This window comes from Perca fluviatilis, chromosome 14 (genome assembly GCF_010015445.1).
Source record: "Perca fluviatilis chromosome 14, GENO_Pfluv_1.0, whole genome shotgun sequence".
NCBI lineage: Eukaryota > Metazoa > Chordata > Actinopteri > Perciformes > Percidae > Perca > Perca fluviatilis.
The window spans coordinates 13388037-13404979 of record NC_053125.1 but is presented as its reverse complement, the minus strand read 5'-3'; the positions used below and the strand labels follow the sequence as shown (position 1 = coordinate 13404979).

The window sequence follows — 16943 nt, the reverse complement described above, 5'->3', positions numbered from 1 at the left end:
TGCAAATTATTCAAATGGAGCTTGTAATGAAAAGTCATATGAGGACACAAGTTGTCCTGACCATGCACATAAACACAAACAAATTATGGATATTTGTCAAGATACATTTGTGTGTGAGTTCAAACTGAGATTGTCAATCAAGGTCGCTCAATTTAAATAAAAATGCCCTTTTGTCACTTTCTGCAAAAACTGCACAAAGTGGAATGACTGAACAAAGCAAAGCTTGTAATGTTTGTGAACACCATTCGTTGTGTTGCTATTGAATTACTACTAATGAGGAACCACACAGTAGTGAATGCCCAGTTGTTACGTAAGAGATTAGACATGCTTCAACGCCACAATGGGGGCCATGGAGGAGGTGACGCCCCTCAAGCAACTCCTGCTATATTTAGCCGGGGATTATAATCCGTTAATGATGACTTTTTCTAAACGAAACCACTCCTCATGTTCCTCAAGAACAAATAGTTCTTGGTGAGGACTTTTTGTTCAACCACTTTCCAGTCTATTTCTTGGTTGTGACATCTGGAAATTCATTTCAGTGCAGTGAAATTTCAAAATAAGAGCACACAGAAAACAGAGTTCACTCACTGATTAATTACAACAAAGTTTACTTAACATCTTGTCTACATTGTATATTTTTCACTGGAATGGTACTTGTGTGCTATCATGATGATTTACACAACACAGCATGATGTTCCAACAAGGGTGCATATTAAAATATATCGTAGGAGCAGGTAAGAGATTTTGTCCAACCAAGAGGAAAGACTGTTCTGTGTGCATATATTTGACTTTTTATCCATTTGTAATTCTTATTTTCTTTCTAACCCCTAAGTTGGACTGTGCTCATTGTTTTACTGCAGAAATGCAGATGACATAAGCATCACTTTTTGGCAATTGACCATGTTACATTAATTCTGGAGTGCAGCCAAAGGGGTGACTGTGATATATTTCACTGCTGTGTTTGCCGTATCCACGGTAGCTGCAGTGCACAGGAAAAGCATGCTATCGCCTCATTGCTGTCTGTTAGGGAACGTAATACCCATCATTGACTAAGATAAGGTCCATTAATTATTCTCTCCCTGGCAACATTATCAAAATGGGTTATTTTCTCTATTTTCAAATTAAGGACATTTAAAGCTATTTTCTGCTCTTTATCAGCTATATTAAATGAGAAAAGAGCGTTTTTAGTTTTTAGTTTGTTTACTTACTAGTTGTTTTAGCAGTTGTAAGTTAATAATTCTTTACTGACTAATAACCAAAGAGAAGAAGAAACAAATATTGACTAGTCAGGAACACAGATGAGCCCCCTGAGCTAAAAGTCAGCTACTGGATTACTGTGAGAGAACACAGCTCTAATTGGTCTCGAGGGCTTTTGCAAGTAAACAGGAACACAGTCTTGAATGTTCATTTGTCCAAACAGGCTAATTACTAGCCTAGCTGTGTGCATCCTTCCATAAAGTGGTTTCCACAGTGGTGAATTTTTGTGTAGTTAACCTCTCTGCATTTGATGAAAATGAGTAGACATTGCTCAACATATTTCCATAATTATTTGTATGAAGAGATCAGAGATTCATTCTGGAATTTAACTTGCACAATCATTGTTTGACGATAAACGTGCACAAATGCAGGCATTCCCCCTACTGACACTTGATGGATTGAACATTTTCTCTGAGCCAACCAGAGTTCAACTCATTGCGTCATTATTTCAGTAGTGGAATGTGTACCCCGACACCCTTCACCTCACCTCACCGGCAACTCAACACCACCATACTGACCCCTGGGATGCTTTATTTTGACTCATATTTTTAGATATCCTATTGGGCTTTTCACTTTACTGTGAGAATGACCGTCTGCTGCACACATCCATCAGGCTGGGCAAATCCATCGTGCCATCAGATGAGAAAGACATAAAATGTTGACACACCATTAGCAGTACTTTTCAGCCATTTATGGATTTTTTTTTTTTGTCAGGAGGTCACTTTAAATACAAAAAACAAAGTTAATCTAAATTTCAAAAAAGGCAGAGGGAAAAAAATAAAAAAAAAAAAAAAAAAAAAAAAAAAAAAAAAAAAAAATGCCCCCCCCGCCGCAAAACCTATGATAGAACCATATGTCTCCCTCTACTGCTCAGTGCCCTTGCAGTTTTTTCATTCTTTCACAACACTTTTGTTTTTTCATTCGAACCGTGCATACTAAAAGAAAACCTTCTGGGATATTGGCTGGTCATGTGGCTCAACCTTTTAGCTGCATCATGCTGCACACTCTGTGTTCAGTGCTGTGTGTGCAGATGGAAACCCGAGGGACTTTAGCTTTAAAACACAACAGTGAATGCAACAGCAACAGAGCCCATTGTTAACTGCTGATAAAGATGCTGAAGGCCAGCTGCTCAGTTATAGACTGAGCTTGGTCACAGGGTACAACACAGGCGATGAATGATGAAATCAAGTCAAATTTGACACCTCTCTCACTTCTTGCACCTTTTGAACACAAAAAAACATGTTCTTATCTTATCAGGCTTCTTCTTAAGTAACCAGTGGTCACTCCAGTCTTAGATTCCTATCAGGTGTGTGTGCCGTTTCTCCCTCCCTAAAAGCAATTTTTTAAAGGATTGCTCTGCATTTGAGCTTGCTGAGGCTTCACCGTGTTATCACCTCACTTTCCCTGATGCTCTTATCCATAGCGATTTAGAAGGACTAAGCATGACAGGTTTAGTCCCTTGCTTAAGGACGCTACAATAACTTTAACCTTTCAGTATGGGACAGTCACTCCAACCACTAGGCCACCCCATTGTCCAGAGCAAGCTGTGGAGCTTATAATCCAGTGTCCAGTGCCTGCTGTGCCATCTCATGCCAAAGTAAACACGCCTGAGGGGAAACTGGTTGCAGTTAGAGACTAATAATCGAATCGTCTGGCTCCCTAACCCTCAGCCCCCGCTACATTCCCTGCCAATAATATTTCCGTTGCTGCATTTTGATAATGGCTTACAATCAAAGTTCAAAGAGAGTTCATGCCTGCCTTTGATAAACACTGCTCAATATTTACTGTGGTACTCGGCAGAGCTACTGGCACTGTCAGATTCTGGCCAGTGTGCTGTACACACCGTTCTCATGAAGAGGCTACACATTCCAGAGGGTCTCCAACAGAGGCGAGGAATGCTGATGCTGGACTTTGGCTGAAGGGAAATCTAAGAAGCATTTACTAATTCATTTTTACAGAAAGAAAAGATGTCAATAACTAATACAAAATAAAACATAAACTCTTATTCAGACTGGTCAAACCGAGAAAAGCATTTCCCCTGCTTAACCACAGTTCTCATTGGAATGCAAATGTTGTGAGCGATTTCACCAAATGTTAGGATTTTTGTTTAAACTCTTCAGGCATTTGCAGGATCAAGTGGCATCTATTACAGTGTTATTATTAAACTGTGGGTGAAAGTGTAAAAACACCTGGATTTGAATGAAGATGATATAATATATGTCACTGACTTGGCATCACAAACAGAATAACAAAAGAGTGTTTTTTTTTCATAGGAAATTGAGAAAATCCCACAATAAGCAGATATTGGTTTGGAGGACTGACATCCAGCCTGATTCATTACAGGAACTATTTTCCGTCTATTACGCAGTTTGCAAATCAGACCCATTACTTATCTGATGTCAAAGCTCAGTCATGTATCACTATGCCATGTTATTTAACATACAACACGCTGTTAACAGTGATTGACAGCTACACCTACAGTGAGATCCGACCCTCCTTATTTAAAAGTAATCCTAACTGACCTCCAGACTGTCCATCATTGTGTATCCCTCACATCACATTTTGATCTATCAGACTTGAGCTGTCAAATCAAGGTTCTCGTGATGGTACATTTTACACCAAACCTACAGTTACTATAGAAGCAACCTAATACTCCAAACGAGCAAAGCACTTTTAATCTGCCGTCACAAGTAAAACGAGTGGATATGCTCTTTTCTTTATCTTTATTTTTATTTGAAAGGGTCAGTGCATATTAATAAACATTTCTGTAAATGTGCCAGATTTAGCCAAAAGGCAAGTTTTCATCTGTAGTCGCTGGCCAGATGTTACAATAGGCTCCCTGGCTTTAACCTTGGACTGCAATGATCAGTGATTACACAGGAAGAGTATGATAATGTAAACGGAAAACTAAAAGAGGTGAAAAAGGGCTGTGAAATATTTGACCTCCTCCAGTGCCTCAGGTTTTCTTCAGTTATTCAAATATCACTGTTGGTTAAGAAGCAGTCAAAAATATGCAGTGTTTAAGACAATAAAGAGACACATTAGTATTATAAATTGCTATGTTTTTGTTAAGGAAAGAAGTAGTACATACAATGAAGGCGTGACACTACAGGCAAAGACATGCACTGGTCAATTTTAAGATTTTGGGCAATTTTTCTTTCATGTCTTCTGTCAGACTAGTGGAAAGAAGACATCCAAAATAGATAGCATGTGTTTGCGTCTGTAGATTTCTCCTGTCAATTCAGTTAGCATTAGATAATGCCTCCTATTTAAACATAATCTTTCAGAAAACTTGTAATACAATAATTAATTGTCTTATTGTAAGTAATCAACTGTGGAAGTTTCATGGTAATATCTATTTGTTAAAATATTTTACCCAATTCACCTGTAGTGTCTTGCAAAATGTATAGACTTTTACTATACATATCTCTTATGGCAGTTTTCTCAAAATTAGGTTTTTGTTCTCATACCCTGAGGTAGAAATCTTCACTTCAGTAGCACTTACATACACCAAACTTTCCAGTTTCATTCCTATCTACAGCACATTCTGAAAGTTTTTACAGAGGGGTTGTTTGTATATCTTTCATAGCCGGATTTAAACCAGATTTTATTCCTACAAACATGGCAAAAATTATTTTTTTATAGCTGTTGATAGTATTTTCCGATTTATGGAGTGATACAAAAGAAAATAAATTCCATCTGTAAAAGCCTTTGACTCTCATATGTCAACAAAACGAAACAAGAATTGAGAATTGTCTAAATGTATGTAATCAACATGGGAAGTTTAATGGTGATATCTATAAGTTAAAAAGTTTACCCTATTCGTCTGTAGTGTATGTGTGACAGGAGTACTCAAAAACTTGAAATTTCAGACAAAGCAAAATAATGAGCTTTGCACTTTGTTTAGCTGAATAAAGAAACAGTTAACCCACTGTAAATTGTCTATGCAGCTCTTCTCAAACATGCTGGTAACTTTTAATCAGTCGAGTCTGTTTGCTTAAGCCTGTTATGTCTGTGATAAATTCCCAATTGCTGTAGAGATAGATAGAGATATGAAGTGGACACAGCTCATCAAGCAGCCCTCCCATTAATCCCATTCCTTCAACTTGGCATAGCCAAAAGGTGAGAGACACATCCATCATGATGCTCATGTCAGTGAAGCAGATTTGATTTGTCAGGCAGTGTAACCTTGAGGCTTGTTACAGTGGTTCACATGTATCTTTTCTCTCTCACACGATGTGATAAGTGATGGGTTTGCATACGAGTGTAACACACAGGTGCAGCATCATTTTTCTCAAGTGATCCTTCAGTGTGGCGCATACCCACTCACTATGAAATTATTACCTGGGGGCATGTTGTAGAATATTTTACAGATTTGTATCTATGTCCAAAAACAGAAGCATCTCAGACCCTTTTAGTGGTAGAAATCAAAACTCAAGCATGACAAAATTTAAACTAGAAATAGAAAAAAACATTATGTTGGACTTGTTGCATTCTACACCATTTTATTGAGCAAAAACTTGTGTCTGCAAGATAAAATACTCTTATGCACATTAATATACAATAAATTCCATTTCTTCCAGTAGTGTCTCTGCCTAACGTACAGGATGATTAATTCATTTGTGAGAGCAGTGCAATAGTAAACATCCCTGAAAAAACAAGGCATGCTGCATACATGGTAACTTAACACTTTCTTTCACCCTGACTCTGTTCTGACCTAACTGTTACCCCGCCCACCATAATGTCTGGTGCAGCAACTAAGTAGACAGCATCTCTGTGTGACCTCATTATGGGATCAAAGGTCCTCTGACTCAGGGATGAGCAGAGGTTCAACGGAAACAGCAGGGAAGGGGACTGGATCGCCCACCGACACCCACCCCAGAGCAGATCTGTTGAAGGAGGGTCTGTTGACTGCCGCGTCCCCTTGGAGCTCTGGGTAGTCAGGGAGGGGTTCCACCTGTAGGGACTTGATGGGAGCAGGTCTGGGTGCCTTACCGAAGCCACCAAACGGGGTTGCCACCCTGGAGGTGACAGGGTGACAGTGTTTTAACAGTAGACATAATGTGCTAATGAGAGGGACTGCAGTGACATTTGAAGTGATGCAACTAATTAAAGCCAAGCAAAGACTTTGACCAGAGACAGCTGCTTAGAGTGAGAAGCACACTTTTGTACATTGTGAGTTAGATGGACAGTACTTTGTCTCTCAGTCAGCATTTGTGTCCATGATGAATTAAAGCCAGCCTATGTTAGTTTTGAATAACACAATATCTCAATTGAATTTATAGGCAATAAAACACACCCTTGCTCAATCAAATATACTCCCCAAGTAAGGCTACTTGGGGAGTGTATTCAATTGTATGACTGTATGACCAGTAGCATATGGTTGCTGTATATAATCGACATTACTGAGTCAGTTTTAAGGCTTTATGAGTCTCCTCTACTTGTGCTACTGTATACCATTGTCTAACATTTACCATCCTCCCATAATGGCCACTAGTGGTCACAGTGGCTGCTGTTTACCGAAAGATACTGTACATAAGCTCACATTAAAGGAACACGCCGACTTATTGGGAATTTAGCTTATTCACCGTAACCCCCAGAGTAAGACAAGTTGATACATACCCTTCTTATCTCCGTGCGTGCTGTAAAGCTGTCTGACGGCTCCAGCGGCATCAGCCCATCACAGAAGGTGAATGGTTCCAGTAATCCTACTGCTCTGAATAAGTGACAAAATAACACCAACATGTTCCTATTTACATGTTGTGATTTGTAGAGTCACAGCGTGTACAAAAAACAACGTAACATGAGACACAGCCATCTTCTAACCGTAAACAAACCGGAGACTATATTCTCAGAGCAAAAATATAGTACTTGGGCGAGTGATATGCTCACAGCAAGCTTGTATGAGAATATAGTTCCCGGTTTGTTTTCCGGATAGAAGATGGCTGTGTTCATGTTACGTTGTTTTCTTGCCTTATAATCACAATCACATGTAAATAAGAACATGTTGGCGTTATTTTGTCACTTTTGTCACAATTCGGAGCAGTAGGCTAGTTGGAACCAGTTATCTGCAGGTTTTATGCTAGGCTAAGCTAATGCTGGAGCCGTCAGACAGCGTTACAGCATGCACGGAGATGAGAAGGGTATGTATCGACTTGTCTTACTCTGGGGGTTACGGTGAATAAGCTAAATTCCCAATAAGTCGGCGTGTTCCTTTAAATAACAAATGTTCATAGTCCAGTTTGAATGTGTCTGCTTCTTTAAAGTGGGCATGTTATAGGCATTTTAAACCTGTAAGGTTGTTACCTGTTGAAACTTTTGTACCCTGGTAGGTCAGGTCGGGGCTCTGGCTCAGGCATGTGGGTGTTGAGCGTGTCAGCCAAGGCCGGGTCACTGATGATGGCCTGCTCCCAGGGTGAGTGGTAGGACTTTGGTACAGCTGTACGGTTGAACTTCTCTGGAGGGATGTCTTTCAAAGGTCCTCCGTACCCTAAGTGGGTGTACAACATAGACAGTGATGATTAAAATAGGGTTTTCCATAGTTTTTTCCTTTCCTTTTACATCTATTTATTTGTATTTTTTAATTTTACTTATTCTGGAGTCAGGTTTGGGCATTTCGACACACATGGTTAGTAATGAAGTGAAACTTAAGAGCTAAATTGCTAACTATTTCCACTATTTCTTAAACAGCAACAACAAAACATGCTGTCCAAAGAAAGCTGATCCTTCCCTTTGATTCCCTTTTGTAGCATATAAAGCGATCAAGGACCGGTCAGCTGGTATGAATAAACTTGATTAGGAGTGCATGCAGTCTACTGATGTCTCATCACATGATTTATTGGTACTAAAGTTAAAAAATGTACCTCTTATTGCCATTTGAAGTTGCTTTTTCTTAGCTTTAAAGTACTTAGTGTTAGTTAGTAGTGTGTGTGTGTGTGTGTGTGTGTGAGAGTGTGTGTGTGTGTGTGTGTGTGTGTGTGTGTGTGTGTGTGTGTGTGTGTGTGAGTGTGTGTGGGTGGGTGTGTGCGTGAGGGAGAGAGAGAGAGATAGAGAGTGAAAGACAGATGAGTAAGGAACAATAATTGAATAGTTCAATTTCAAAAGAGAAAATAGAAAAACATTTTACAAAATCCATAAGAATAGTATATTCATGTGTGCAACTTAAATTGTATTGTGCTGTATTAACTTGAACTGTTGTTTAAATAAATAACATTACAACATTATATAAAAAATATTAATATATATACACATATTTTGTTATAAATATGTAACTTCCTAATATCTGCTTGAGTGCCCAACATTGCAATACCTTCAACAGTTTGGTCTTCTTTCAGCCCTTAATTCCTTCTTAAAGTTCACAGCAAAACAAATCAAGGGGCATCCTCCCTGTGTGTGTGTCTGGTGTGTGTGTGTGTGTGTGTGTTGTGTCTGTATGTCTGCATGTATGCCTCTCCCACCTAGACCATGTGTGTTGATGGGAGAGGCCTATCCAAAGCACTATCCTTCAAGCCAAGCACTTCACTCAGGGGGGCTTGCAAGCTCAGGCATTACATAACACAGGGCGTCATGTCACGTCCTAACCGCTCACAATGAACAATCCCCCTTCCTGAGTTTATGTTTTGCCCTGAGGAGGAAGCAGGAGAGACCAAACAGACCCGAGGAGAGGTTTACAGATTTTGGGGAGAATCTATTACAAAACACAGTGTAAAAGATGTTCTGAGAATTTTTTTCTTGTGGTTGAGCATTTGGCTGAGTTGATATTTTTGTGGGAAAGGACTGTCACACACACCCACTCTATGCACTCTGTGTGGAGATGAAAGAAGGATCCCAAAAAGCACTGAAAGGCCAGAGAGGATGACTTTCCAAAACATTCAAATGTGGCATCATTTTGAGAAATGGTTCTATAATCAAAAACACATTTGATATTTGTCTATGCTTTGTCGCAAGAATGGCACAAAACATTTCAAATGGACACATGAATAACATTTTAGAAGGTTTTAACAGTTACGGCACCATGCCTCCTATGGTAAATGATCATATAATGTTGTTACCAATTTCTAGCTAATACTTTCAAAATCTTCAGCATATTATCAATTCTTGTCTTATTTAAGGTCTTTTATAGTCAAGTTCACCGTGTATCACTATAGCCTGGTAAAGACATTTTGCATTACAGGGGCATGGAACATGCCTCCTATGGTAAATGATCATATAATGTTGTTACCAATTTCTAGCTAATACTTTCAAAATCTTCAGCATATTATCAATTCTTGTCTTATTTAAGCTCTTTTATAATCAAGTTCACTGTGTATCACTATAGCCTGGTAAAGACATTTTGCATTACAGGGGCATGGAACATTGGCGGGTGAGTGTGCTATTTCAAGAGTCCTAACCATTTGATACCTACTGCACTCTGGCCTGATTTCTGCTACAGCTGGAGTGACTTCATTGAGACACTGAAGGTTGGTGTCTGGTCCTGAGCTCCAGAAATAAAACCCCACCCCTGTGCTGACGTACTCGTCCCTAAATCAGTATTGGTTTTGTGTCAACTGGGCAGAATTTAGACACGAGGGAGGATGTGAGTGCCACTGATGGTATCAGTGGCACGAGAGGCAAACAGGAAACACTTCCGTGGGTAAAAATCAACATTTCTTTCCTAACAAAGATGGTCAAAGCTGATTGTAACGAGAAGGGGGAAAAAGAGGTGGAGAGTGATAGCAATATGGGAATGTGGAGAAGTAGCTACAGTATGAAACAAGGGAGTGGAATGATGATAGAAAGACGGAGAAAGAAAGGAGACAGGCAGAGAGAGGGAGAATGAAAAACATGTAATCATATTCTGCCTGAGGCCAGAAGAATCCAGGCAAGAAGAAAATGCTTTCTTTTACGATCAAAGCCTGCCTGAGTACATACAAAACAGCTGAATCCTTATCAAAACTCGATACATCCAGTGCTTTCTGGAGAGCACATCCACACAGTTTATGCACCAGGAGCACTATTGTGAGATGAGCTTTATTGAAATGGGGACATTTCATCTGAAGAAAGGGAAGAATGTAAGATGAGATTTATTTTGTGAATATTTAGTTTAGGGTCACTTAAATAAGTCACATATTTCCATTAATTTTAGCTTCATAGTGTATTCTGTTCCTTGAGTTAACAAGGGAGCTATCTAACATGCTGTACCCTGCCTGTCATTCAGTAACAGTTAGGTTGATGGAGGGATATGATGAGATGATGAAGCACGTTTTGTTATGAGTCTTGAGTTGTCCTACGCTTGAGGAGTGTCATTAAAGTGGACCAAGTTACACAGTCTAAGCTGTCTCCGTGCTCTTACTCTATCCACATCCCGAAAGTACTTATGTGTTATAACGACCAGTTAATAGTTAACGCTAACAATAACTAGCGTTACACTACCATCTCGCTTGAGCTGTACTACATTCAGTAGTGTTAAAAAACAAAGGGGAAGTTCAGTATGGCAAAATCATACCCAACATGTTAATGAAGCCAAACCTTGCAACTTATGACAGTGACAATCATAGATAAAATGCTTCTGTGTGATGATGTAATAGATGGAAAGCAGTTGTATTGTTCTGCAGAAACAGAGACTAAGTAAGATCACTGAGGGGAACCGAGGTCAACTGGTTTGTCGATCCAACCTCAGCTAGATAGACTGTATAATATTAATGGACAAAGCATCCGGTTCGGCGAAGTGCTGCAAATGCGGAAGTGCCTTAAACCTGCATTCTATCTGAATTCCAGCAGGGGGCGACACATGCGGCTACAAAAGGAGGTCAGTTTCTGTAGAAGTCTATGAGAAAGTGACCCACTTCTCGCTTGATTTATTACTTCAGTAAACATTTTCATAATGAGTTTATGGTCTCAATGGCTAGTTTTAAGTCTTTTGCAATACAGAATGTAAATTTTTTTAATTATGGTCTCGTTGATTTTAAAATCGGTGATAAAGCAGGGGGTGTTTTAGGGTGTGGCTATGATGTGATTGCCAGTGAAAATGTGTAACGTAACGTGGCTCCTCCCTCACTCCTCCCTCTCGTCTAAAATTGCCACATCCGCAACCAGTCTGGCTGCGCCCGTAACGGCAAACTCGACGACTCATAGCAGATCTCCACAAACCAATGGGTGATGTCACACATGCGCTGTCCATTAATATTATACAGGCTATGCTCAGCTACAGTACATCACTGCTGCAATGGCTTTGGGTCCCTGAACTCTTGGTTGTATTGTTATCTACCCGGGGCGATGCTGTCTGGATTTGGCACCATGCTTCTATCTGGTGTGTCAGATGGCACTGTAGGCGATTGGTCGACATCCATGTTGTTCTCGCCGCTGCGGCTGTCCGTGGCACTCCCATTCTCAGTCTGAGAAACCGTTATGTTCTAAAAGAAAGATCCAAGAGGTGAGATAAGTTTAAAAGAAAAGGTAAATACAAATTTGCATCTGTTGGGATTCAAATTTCACTTTTGACCTGGAACAGTAGCTGACAAAGTAATCTTTAGCTTTTCTGGAGCTTTTGACACTCTCCTCAGCAGATGGAGTTGCCAAAAACATGCATTTACTGATTTCTCTTATCTAAGAGCTCCAGAACAGTTATTAAGTTAACTTCATGGTGATATTTTTCTATCAACAATTTCCTATTTCATGGCACATTGGATCATTTTTGGAAGATGGCAACAGTAATCAGCTATATGTGTTATGACATATTTTGAATTCTTGAATTAAAATAAAAAATGTGAGTTGCATGCACAGTAAATCAGTGGCATAGTAGTTTTAATGATTCTTATTAAAACCAAATCCCCCACTTTTTCCATTTTTCATGTGGACTCAAAGCAGTTAACAAACCTCGATCTTCCAACAACAAGAAGCAGAGAAACCGCATGCATGTCACTTTTCCCTAACATTAAAAAAACATTGTTTTGTGGGCTGGGATGAAATGTACCGCAGCCCAAGCATCCAGCTTTCATCCCTCTGAAAGATATTTATGATGATTTACTCCAAGACTTCCTTAGGAAATGTTGACAACTTAAAATAAAATCGCTCCTTTGCCCCGAGCAATAAACAAATCAGAGAGTTCTCTTCACTTCAAAGATGAGGCGAAAAAACTTCCCTTGAGGATAATAATTATTTTATCTGTGGACTTCATGAGGACAATGAAAAATATACAAAGCCACAACACAAACAAATGAAAGAGGATATAACTGCTAAGTAATTAGATATAACAAAGAGAAACTTACTTTATCTTAATTAAATTTTAATGAGAGTTTTGATACATACATTGTTTTATTTCTGAACAGGTCAGGCTAAGATAAGCACTGATGGGAAAAAGAAAAAGCGGACTTGGCACACTGCCCACCCATACACAAAAGGACATTAATAGAGCTACTTATGACCGCTGGAAGACTTTTATAACTACTTTTCTGTGCCACTCCATGTCTGGAGAGCACGAGTCAAATAAACACTTTAAGTGCTTCATCTTTTCCACATGTTCTTTGTCAGGATGTAAGGTATTGTACGAATGTTTTTCGAGTGATGGAGGGAAAACATTACTGTGCTTGAAGAAAACACGCTCTGGCAGTGTGACGTGTTACAATAACCACTTTATCGAAGTGTGTTTTAATAGTGTTTTGATAATCCATATCAATCTACTGTGAATTTATGTGTATTTAAAACATTTGTTAGGGAAATACAATTATTTGCCTTCTTGCTAAGAATTGACAGAGCCATTGTAACTGTTTCCCTGCTTCCGGTCTTTATGTTAAGCTAAACTAATCTCCTTCAGAGCTCCATAGTTAATGCACATACTTGTACGTGGTATTGATATTCTCATCTTGGCAACAAAGGGTTTCTATGTATTTTCCAAAAAGTTGAACTACTCCTGTAACAAACAATTTAGACAGAATTCAATGATTTTTTTTTTCTCGTGCATGTGTGTTTTTGTATGTATTCATTCATATGTGATTATTGCATCACAGTTTCTGCTTACATTGAGCTGCTGGTTGTTTTCATTCTGGATGCTCTCAAAAGTGTATTTTTCTGAGCGTCTCTGGCGCATTTTGAAGAGACGAGAGCCCCGGTTTGAGGTAAGAGACAGCTCCTCCAGCATGATGTCCTTAGGCGCGTTTACTTTCTTCCCAAGATCCATCTCTGTATCTGGACACAAAGAGACAAACAAAAGACTAAAGAGCTTGTGTATACAATAAACACTTGTAAATTGATCTGATTTCTGACAAGACAAATTTATTTTTCTATTTCCTATTCTCCCACCTATCAAAGCTCATTGAACACAAATTATATTCACACAGAAAAAAAGCCTGCTGCAAAAAGCCCTCTACATGGATTGCTGACTTGGTACTCCTGCCGATATGATGAATGAGCAATTATCTCCCCTCGTAATCCATTCATGTCTAGTGCTTGTTTTGTGGTTAGCGCCACATGCTAGCTACTGCATGCTGATCACGGAGATGTCATAGGCCTATATACAAGTGGTAGGCGCATAATTTGCCAGAATATCTTTCAGCTGTCAGTAGCCCTCAGACCCAGCCACACAGTTGTCCTCGCCCTGAAATAGCGTGTTCAAAGGACAACGACAAAGGGATTAGTTACTTTGGCCCATAAAAGTATTCATTTGCTTATTTATAGTCAGGGTCATAGAAGGGAGGGTTGGCAACTGCTGCACTGGCAAATAGTGGGCTCATACCTTCTATAAAGTGAACGTGTCCACTGCATGTCTGTGTCTGGCAGGGTGAGCAACTTTACAGTAAAGTTAATATGTCTGAGAATTAAATGTGTACTTTAAGTTATGGTGTTAAATCTGTGTTTATGTCATAAGAGAATGTAGGGGGGTGGAAGGAGCAAGGATGTGAGGATAAGAAGAGAATGTGAGATAAAAAACAGTAGCAAAGAAAGGATGCAACTAGAGAAAGAGAGAGAAACTGAGAGGTCACAGGGATTAGAAAACAAGGAAGTGAAGAGGAGATGATACTGCTACCTTCCTGGGCTTGAACCTCCCTGCAGATTGCTGCTGCCTGCATTTTCCTCTCTCTGGTCGTCATGGTGGAGAACTGTGACATGGCTGCCCCTGGAGAGTCGGGGGTGAGGCAAAAAGTCACAGGAAACAAAGCACATCAGTACCCCTTGTTCCAAGGTAAAACGAGACACAAAAGCAAGACAACACGGCTGCATGTTGGCCATCGATTGGCCAACATCGAGCATCCACACCACGCACAAAGACCCACCGAAGCAAATAGAAGTGATTGGGGCAGTGAAAAGGGCAATGTTAGCACATCCCTTTAAATAACCTTGGGCTGTTAAACGCCAAGCACACACTCTTCAGACATGGCAACCAGCTGTGTCAGGGGCCTGGGAATCAATATGTTTGAAATTACCCAAGTGGGCTGAAAGGACACAGATAGAGACCATGGTGCTGTCACAGAAAACACTTGAGACAGTGAATGAAATAACACAGCGGAAAGTTTACACCAAGGTGTCAGTGAACACAACACATATGTTTCATTCCAATCCAAAATGCTTTTCACAAAGTTTCTTGATGGAACAAAGGAGCCTATCTATAGCGAAATAGCCTATCTATAGCGAAATAGCAAATCACAGTTTTGGCTAAGTAGATTAAAAGCCAAGTTTGCAAAGTTTACTTTTAGCTTCAATGAAATCAGCTTCCAAATCTTGAACCTCCAAAAAAATGCCAAGCAATAAGTCAATAGGAGATGGGTTTATCAAAAACATATATAAAAATAATTTAAAAGAATAGAACAGGCAAGCTGTGTGATTACCTGGAAAATGATGAGGGAGCAACTGCAGGTGGTGGTGAGAATCGTGATTCAAAGTGGAAGTGTAACGTTAGAACTAGACAGCACACCCGTGGAGAGGCCCGAGTGAACGCTTACCTGTCCTGAAGGACCCTCAGGGCGGAGTCTCAAGTTGTGCCTGTCTCCTCAGGGTAGGAAGTCAGGAAGGTGAGAGGCGAGAGGTTCAGACTTAGTAGTGTGACCCGTGTGGGTGCTTGTGTTCCCCGGCACTGGGGCTTGTCGTGGGGAGGGTGGGCAGAGGGGGTTGTATCCGACCCGACTGACTGAGTGACCGAATGAGTGGGTGGGTGTCAGTTTGACTGTTGTCATTGGTATTTAGTTCACAAGCGGAGGGGTGACTAAATTTAGAGCACTGCCACTACTGCTCACTTTGCCCTCCATCTAGCTATCTATCTTCCTGCCAGTGTTGTTACAGAAGCTGGAGGAGCTATATGACTGATTTCAAATCAGGAGTTCATATACCACACGGGCTGCAGCTGATTAAGAGTGTGGGAGAAATTCTAAAGAATTTGAATAAAAAATTAGCACTCCATCAGATAAATTAAAACAGTTACTGTAGCTAAAGGTTATGTAGAAAATGATAAAATAGTTGGCTACAAGTTAAGGATAAATGTTATTTTAATGATAAATGTTAATACAATTGTGAAAGTGATAGAACTAGTTTGTACGTCCAGCTTCTGCAAATCCAAGTGGTAGTACGATAGCATGAACGTAAACTTAACCAAACTGACCTAAACATTAGTTCATTTGTAAAAAAACAAACAAAATATACATATATTCTAATATGACATCTAGTTTTCAATTAATTCAAATAGACACACTTTAGAAAGTGATGGGTAGTGTCGATGAAGGGGTACTTGAGTTCACCTGACAGCGTCTGACAAAAGGTTGGGAACCACCGGTCTATATGACTCCTGCTTGGCCTGCCACCTCTTCTATAGTCACCATGACTGCCTGAGAATGTGCGAAGTAAAGGTAAGTTGCAACATTTGACTAACTCGCCTATAAAAAGAGCAATAATCTGTTGCAATCTTGCAACTTACAACTATACATGAATTGAAAAGCACCTAAGGGTTGAAATCACTCTTGGAAACTGACAAAGCTTAAACATCAAAAATAAAATTGTTGCCACTGCAGTTGTCTTCATCAGCGCTCCAGAATTGCAGTGCACAGCTAACAATAAATATATTCAGGAACATAGCCCCCTCAGGGCCTAGAGGCCAATCAGATACTATTTGTTTTAAATGCCATCATGTGATATAGGAGGGACCCAAGCCTAATATGGTGCACTCACTTTATAATCCAGTCACTATGTTTTAATTGACCTTGCTGAATTCAATTTAATTCTTAATTTAATAAAAGAGACAAATAAAGGAAGGCAGGTTGAGTTTGCAGGATACAAAAGATTGGATGTTAAAAGCAGCAAGTTCATTGGCATACTGCAATGCCTGGCATGAAGAAAATTATACCAGGAACCCCATACACAAAATGAAATATTTTAAAGCTATGTGTGTTGTGCTTTATGATTGTTCATACTGTGTCTCCACCCTTTTAATAGCATTTGAATCCCACACAGTGTTTATAAAATCTAAATTGGTAGGGAAATAATTTCTGTTTAGCATCTCCATCCGTGTCCTTATCTCTCATTCTCTAATGCTTCAGCTACTGTACAGTAGGTACCCACTGTTATTATGTAACGGGTGGTCACCATGGCAACAAGTCCCCACCAAACCCTCCCAACCCCCCTCCGCTGGATACAGAGCGAGTGACTATTCAAGACAACACATCATACAAAAAGCTTCATGAGATGGTACAGCAAGCAACAAATGGCCCGGAGACCAACTATTTCAT

At 39.8% G+C, this 16943-nt stretch overlaps 1 protein-coding gene across 3 annotated transcripts; it reads right to left on the bottom strand.

Annotated features, from left to right (window-relative positions):
• Positions 1 to 5022: 5022 nt before the first annotated feature.
• Positions 5023 to 16879, bottom strand: LOC120573470 (myozenin-2-like). 3 transcript variants are annotated; one of them, XM_039823216.1, is made up of 7 exons: positions 15171 to 16879; positions 15057 to 15078; positions 14258 to 14347; positions 13253 to 13419; positions 11504 to 11648; positions 7564 to 7747; positions 5023 to 6278 (listed from the first exon to the last, which is right to left on the bottom strand). In XM_039823216.1, the coding sequence occupies exons 3-7, from the start codon at positions 14337 to 14339 to the stop codon at positions 6053 to 6055; spliced, it is 804 nt and encodes a 267-aa protein (XP_039679150.1). In that variant the 5' UTR covers positions 14340 to 14347; positions 15057 to 15078; positions 15171 to 16879; the 3' UTR covers positions 5023 to 6052. The 3 variants fall into 3 exon arrangements, with proteins under 3 accessions (XP_039679150.1, XP_039679149.1, XP_039679148.1); XM_039823215.1 differs by having other exon boundaries at positions 15057 to 16879; XM_039823214.1 differs by lacking the exon at positions 15057 to 15078.
• Positions 16880 to 16943: the final 64 nt, after the last annotated feature.

Excerpts from the sequence above, each read along its gene's own strand:
- LOC120573470 (XM_039823215.1), bottom strand. The coding sequence starts at position 14,339 with ATGTCACAGTTCTCCACCATGACGACCAGAGAGAGGAAAATGCAGGCA. Across the intron at positions 7,748-11,503 it reads TCCAGACAGCATCGCCCCGG|GGTACGGAGGACCTTTGAAA; the intron begins GTAGATAACAAT and ends ACACCCACTTAG. Across the intron at positions 6,279-7,563 it reads GGGTACAAAAGTTTCAACAG|GGTGGCAACCCCGTTTGGTG; the intron begins GTAACAACCTTA and ends TGTCACCTCCAG.